Source organism: Calonectris borealis, chromosome 2 (genome assembly GCF_964195595.1).
Source record: "Calonectris borealis chromosome 2, bCalBor7.hap1.2, whole genome shotgun sequence".
NCBI classification, from domain to species: Eukaryota; Metazoa; Chordata; class Aves; order Procellariiformes; family Procellariidae; genus Calonectris; species Calonectris borealis.
Window position 1 is genome coordinate 24,063,875 of NC_134313.1, and position 6,989 is coordinate 24,070,863.

At 47.1% G+C, this 6,989-nt stretch overlaps 1 protein-coding gene across 1 annotated transcript in view; it reads left to right on the forward strand.

Annotated features, from left to right (window-relative positions):
- Positions 1–6,218, forward strand: part of NCALD (neurocalcin delta) — a 49,870-nt gene extending 43,652 nt beyond the window's left edge. Inside the window, exons 3-4 of the mRNA XM_075144581.1 lie at positions 4,008–4,113; positions 4,408–6,218. Coding sequence (XP_075000682.1) covers positions 4,008–4,113; positions 4,408–4,505 — 204 coding nt within the window. The 3' untranslated portion in view covers positions 4,506–6,218. The remainder of the gene's footprint in view (positions 1–4,007; positions 4,114–4,407) is intronic.
- The last annotated feature ends 771 nt before the right edge of the window (positions 6,219–6,989 follow it).

Here is a 6,989-nt window from a genome sequence, read left to right on the forward strand (position 1 = left end):
AAGGAGATGAACATGAATGGTCCATAACAGCTTTTTGAAGCCCGTTTTCTCTGCAAAGCGATGGGCCAGAGGGCAAAGGACCTGCATTCCTTTAAGCTCCGTTTACCATAGTGCTGTTAACCATGTACACATAGCCTGTCACAGACTCACCATGCCTGCCCATGAGCTTCCCCTAGACAAGTCTCCAAAAAGCCCTGCTTAGGGACAGACATGAGCCATCCACACGGAGCTGGCTGCACAGTTTGGAGAATCACATAACCTGAAGGACTTTAGTGGTGGGCTGATGATTGCAGAGCCTAATGAAAGAAGGTCCACAGGATACTGCTACACCTACCAGGCATAGCACATCTATAAAGTACTGTGGGAAGACGCTTCATAGCCTGCCCTCTTGACAGACCTCACCACAGATCCTCTCAGATTCTCCTGCTCTAGAAATGCTTTTCATGTCTCCCATATGTTTACCTATAATCTAAATAGCCCGGTCCACTCAAAAATAGCTGCGAAGGAGCTAGAAGATTTGTGTTTGTTCCCTTTGCTGAAATGGGACATATTTGGTGAGAGTCTCTTAAAATAAGAGTTCAAATAAGAGATGGAAACCTCATTCTAAGGGTACGTTTTTTAACTGTGTGGTGTCATAAGGCATCTTAAGAATACTGAGCCAAGAGATGAGAATAACACCTCCAGTTTAATACAAATGGAGCACTTGCGTTTCACTTGCTGGGCTAGCTCATTTGTAAGCCAGGAAGAAACAGAAGCGGATATGGGAAGAAGCAGAAGCTGATATAAGCTCTCAGTAAAGACAGTTTCAAAAATCCCCATGGAATTGAGAGGAAAGCAATTTTTTCAGTCCGATTATTCCCTTCGTGAGATTTTTAGCTGTCAAAATTTATTTCAACTGAGTAAAAAGGATTGCTTCAAAATTTGTGTTCTCACTGCTGCCATCCCCGTAAGGAGCTCTTTGACACTTTGCCAAGTATAGCAGGAAAGCGCAGCCCCCACCAAGGTTTCTGGCCCGAGTGCAGCAGTAGCAGCCAGCAGCTGGGAGCAAAACCTGTGCGAATGGGCAAAGGGGTGAGATTTGCCCTAAATCACTCATCACCACTCATCCACATGCAGGTGGAAAATCAAAGGGAGATGCTCTGCAGGGAACCAGCCAGTTCAGACGAAGCTGGAGCCTGTGCTCGCTCCAGTGATGCACCCAGGGCTCTGGAGGCACAGTGTCTTGGTGGCGTTCAGGGGTGCCAGGGAGCTGTAAGGAGCCCTCCTGACAGCAGTCTACCTGCGAAGGCTGCCCTGTCTCAGGTGACTGCTGATAGATAACCACCTCCAAACCTTCTCCTGCTGAGTGCCACCAATGGCTTTCAGCACAACTGTTGTGAGGCCAAGGAGTCGTACTCCGCGTGGAGTGGAGCCCCTGCAGCCTTTCGGTCCCAGATTACATCCCAGGGTTAGTACAGCCCAGCTCCACGTAATTACCGCATGAGACCAGCTTCCTTTAAAGCTTGCTCTTTCAAACACGCGATAAAGAGCTCTGCGTAGCTGCACTGAATTGATATGGGGCAAGTCTCAAGATTCTTAATCAGCTTTAGCTGGCTTTTACTTTGGGAAAACTTCCCACTGAACTTCTGAGTAAGGACATAAGAATTTGTCCAGAGTAACCATTTTCAGCATGAAAGGAACGCTTACTATGTTATTCCCATCTGGCTTTCCTAGAATATCTCATCTGTTATTCCCTTCACACGCCTCTGTGAAAAGGACCCTGTAGGATGAAGTCATCTTGAAGTGCTTTTTTTTTGTCCTAAAAATCTGCATATTCTTACTATGGTTACTTTGATCAGAGTAAACACGCCTGCACTCCCGGTCCGGGGCATTCCTCCCACACTTTGAATACAGATTCTCTGCTTTGCCATCCTCTCACCCAGAGTGAAGGAATGACCCCCCCACCTCTCTTCCTACCCCAGACAAAAGCCAGACAGCTTAAGATGCTTAAACATTGGCAGATTTATAAGCCTCATCTCTGCTCTGACCCCTGCGAGTCTTGCATGCTGATGAGGATGAGGAAGGTGTAAATTCTTACTGTCCACCCTCTCCTTTTTTTTCTTCCCCTATTCCCTCTTTCCCCCAGCTCCCTCAACCCTATGTTTGTGTGCTTGCATGTTCACCCCTTCTTCTGTTCTCCTGGTTATCAGATGATCATGGTTGTGTGGACAGCACCCCTGCCTGTACTGAGGCTCTGCCCAATACTCTGCCACCCAAATTCTCTTGGGAGCCTTTGGGCATTCCTGCAGTGCAAATCGTGATGACGATGATGCTGATTAAAAGGGTGCCCACCACTTTTCCATTCAGCCAGCAGCTGTTCATGCTGAAATGTTCTCCTCTGTTCCCCTGCTCGGGTCCATAGCCAGTGTTACAGGCTTACTGGAGGGCAGACCAGGAGATCTGCGGCCACCGTGTTGGTGACATAACTGAGGGAGCAGATGTTTGACTGCGCAGAGCATAAGCGATGGATAATTAATTAAACAGACAAATGCCTTTCCCAGAGTGTAACTCTTTAAGTTATTTAAGTAAGTCCAGCGGATGTGAAAGGTGAGCTGTTGACAGAGGAGAAGTCAGCAAGATGGCTGAGGAAGCAGGTCCTCCCTAGTCTGAATATAAAATGTCTGTGCTGTTTACCGGCATCCTCCAGCTGGTGAATCTGTGCTGTCACGTTCCTGGAGCCGTCCCTTGGGGACCCTGGGCCAGATGATGGGAGCATGCTAGGCAGAGCGCCTTCATGAATGGGAAAAGGGGAGAGGGGAGATCCAGTGAGCGATCTTGGGCTTGCACCAAGGACCCCCATCCCAGAGCAGGAGGAAGTGGAAAACAAACAGCAACATCTCCACTAAGTTATCAACTGACCGCTGCAGACACCGTGTTGGGGGGGAAACAAGAATTTGAATCTGTGGAAGAAAGCGATCCACGTCTACAGACCAGGGCTGGAGGGCAAAGTGTCTGCCCAGTGCAGCGCCCGTCAGCCAAAGGCCAACAAGCTGCAACGGGAAGCAGAAGGAGCTGGTCAGACCAGGGCAACTGGGCTGCCTTGGGCTGGGATGTGCTGCCTCTCCAAATGCTCCCCCGAGGCCACCACCCTGCAGCCGTCTGGCTGCTGCTGTTCCCCCAGCTGGGTGGCACCGTAAAGATATCTGACACACAAAACACTTCTTTACTGCTACCGCATGCTCACATTTGCAGGGAACGTTTGGATAACCAGTTCCGAGACAACTACTCATCCTTATTTTTAAATTAACATTACCTCTGTTTTAGGGGTAGCTAATAGCATACGTGACTAATGGATTTTTCTGTGCAGAGAATAGCTATGGGTGGCACTGGCACCATGTGGGAGCAGAACATTGCTCTCTGTGGAACAAATTGTGAATGGGGTTTTTTAGCTGTGTACGCACACCAGTCCCCAAGGAAAAGGTCCCCTTGTTGCTGGTCAAGTCTTCATTATCTGTGAGACACAGCAAATGCAGGGAGTGAGTCACTGCCTTCCCTGCGGGAAGGATGCTGACCAAGGGAGGAGAGAAAGGAGATGGGGGGAAGCAAAGGCAGGGTGAGGAGACGAGGGCGGTGAGAACGGAGCCTGGGTGGCCAAAGCACGGAGGCATGCCACAGCGTGGTCTTACCATTCCCCCCGGCACCGGGAGCTGCCAGTGCTTAACGTGTTGTACAAGTGATAAATTAATCTGAAGATTGTTTTAATAAGGAAAAATGTAACCTCGGTCCAAACCCAGATTGTGTTCGACCGTGACTAAATAAGGAAACACAGTATTTCATAAATGAGTGTCCCACTGAAGAGGGCAGCTGCATGCACTGGTGCCACCCGACTCCCTTCAGCATCCGACAGCAGGTCCCAGCCGATGTTCCTGGGATATTTTCTGCCTATTTCTGTCACCAGGAGATAATCATACCCCTGCATTAAGATAATGTGTTTCTTACCAGCTCTTTGCTCCTGTCATATCACACAGGCAATCTATAAGATGGTTTCTTCTGTAATGAAGATGCCGGAAGATGAGTCGACACCAGAGAAGAGGACAGAGAAGATCTTCCGCCAGATGGACACCAACCGTGACGGTAGGCACCCTCCAGGCACCAGAGCAGCCGCCTCTGCCCCCATGCTGGGTGGCTGGGGTGTCCTGCCCACATGGGGCGACCCCTCAAACCCACCACTTCTCCTTCAGACACCCAGGCAAAGCCATGGCCGTCCACAGCCAGCGGGGTGCAGGCAGGCAGGGCTTTGCCTTGTTGGGTTGCTTTCCCAGGGGTTTCCCTTGGGCTCCCCCAACTTCCTTCCACCGTGCTTGTCAGAGGCTTGGCAGGTGTGCTGCAACCCACCATGTGCGCTGAGCAAACATGTTTCTGTTCTAGGAAAGCTCTCTCTGGAAGAATTCATCCGAGGCGCCAAGAGCGATCCATCCATAGTCCGTCTCCTGCAGTGTGATCCCAGCAGCGCCGGACAGTTCTGAACCCCTTCTTTGGATGAATTATGTATCTGCTTTTTTTTTTTCCTTGCCAAACAACATTCATGGTAGTGTTGCCTCTGTATGGCCAATTATGCCTTCTTTTGTGGCATCTTATAGCTTCTTTTGTTGTGGATTAATTATAAGAATGCTGAATTGCTCTTAACAATTTGTCCAGAGCACGGACAGTACTGTTTTAAACAGATATTGTGGTGTTATCATTGTTTTAAAGAGTTTGTTGTGTTTTTTGTTTTAACGTGTCTGTTTTGGAAAGTACGCGTTGAGAAGGAGGAAACCAACAACAAAACCCTTGGCAGCAAGACACGCTGACAGATTTTTAGATTGCTGCTTTAGTAGCTGAGTATTCACCCGCAGGACCTGGAAGTGTAGTAGAGGTTGAACCAAAGGGGTTGTGATGGGTGGGGTAGGATTCACCTGGAACCTCCTTTCCTGTCCAGGAGGCACCAGTTAAAGTCAAAGACAGGATCAGGAAGAAGTACGAAAGTGCAGAACGGGTGTGGGGTGTATCGTCCACACCCCTGCTCCTATGCCTCATTGTTTCAATGCTGTGAACATTTTCCAGGTTGTAAAGGAGAAGGGAAAAAACAAAGATGGACAGTTTTTCCTAGGTTTACAGTGGTTGATTTCACATGGCTTTATCCGAAAATTCAGCAATTTGCAATCCTGATCCCCAAATCCACAACTGACGATACCTCTTGCTGTTTGGGATCAGCAAAGGCAGACACAGATATGGAAAACTGGGTCTTGACAATGAATTTAAGGGAGATACATGTTGAATGTGAAATTTTCTGGTTAGTAATCAAGCAGTTTCTACTAAGGAGAGTGGGCATTCACGTGAGGAATTCACGGACACGCAGCTCCAGCTGAGGCACATCTGCTGTTCTGAATGCTCTTGAGTAGTATGAATTTTTGGGGGTGTTTTTGTCTCTCTCCACGTAGCTAAAGGAGTTTCTGGGCCTGCCCTTAGGGGAAGGCTGTCATCAAAACTTGTTTTAAACATAAAATTGTAGCATTTATATTTCATTTATTTTAGTAAAGTTCAAAAAATCTGTACTGAAATGAGGAAATGGTACGCTTTATGGTATATTTATATATATAAAAATTAAAACAAAAAAAAGATCAGCTCTTGAGAGAAATGTTGAATGTTTATCTTTTCGCCTAGATGCAGGAGTTCTGAAATTTGCTGCTGCAAAACTTTATCCTTTGGTCAAAGTTGCTGTATGCGAAGCTAGTACACATACGTGAGATTTCTTAGGGACTTTACAAGCGCTGCTGCAACGGAAAAGCTTTAGTGACAGGAGGCTTTATGCTGACTAAATTGGCATTAATCTGTCATTAGCTAAAGTCTGCTCTGTGATCCTGTTGGAGGTACCCATGTGGGCACTGCACAGCGCTGGGAATTCGTGAGCTCGTTAGGGTAACCTTTGCCTGACAGGCAAGGTTGGCGTTTTGTCAAGTGACCTTGTAGATGCTAATCCCCAGTAGCCTTAATTTAAAATAAAGTAAGTAAAATAAGTCTGCTTTGCAGATGATGATTAGCTAAGTACTAATTAAGAGTCATGAACAAATAGCTGAATAGGAATAATTTTTTGTTGAACACTAGCTAGCATGTACAATAACTGAGAGAAAAAATCCTAGACTTAATTTTTCCATACTATTCGCATTGCCAGGTGTGAAGTGCAGAGCATATTAGAATAGAATAAAAATAAATTGAAAAAAACATCAGTTATAACATGCTAATCAGTTGTACTAAAAATATTGAGTGTGGCTAATCACACTCAATAAATGTCGTCAGGCACACACCTTTGTCTCAAATGATCACAGAAATCCAGTGGATGATATATTCCCACTATATTAATCAAAATACCGAGCAGAGATGTGTGTGGGAAAACGAGAAAGCAAAAGAGGCCCAACCACAGACACAAACAGATTTCAATATCTAGCGCTTTTAGCTGTTACAAGCATCACTGGCAAATTTTGCACCAATTCTTCCGGCTGATGGAAATGTTCCCTATCTCTTTCTCCCTATTCTTTATTAGACATCCCATGCACAAATCTAACCCTTCAAAGGAGAGCCTATGCCTACCTTCTTCAAGGTAATTTTCTGCTTTACCTGGAGAGGTTCTGGCCCTCTCTGCCGCACCCACCAGCTCATGTATATTGAAAGCCATGTTCCCTCTTGAGTGCTTTGAGGGTTGTTTTTCAGCAGGACAAGCCTGGCCAGACTGCTGGGGATTGCTGCAGGGAGGTCAGTGGACATGCACTGATCAACACCCCCTCTCTCAGACAGGAACGACCAGTCCCACCTCCCCAGCCGCTCCCAGGTGCTCCATCACTGGGAGCGGGCAGGACTAGGTGACACTAGAGGAACCCTGCTGAACTTCTAACCTACCTGCTCAGTGCAGGCACCCAGATCCAAAGCAGTCCAGACCTACAGAAGCTGGCATTTACAGAAGGTGAACTTGGATA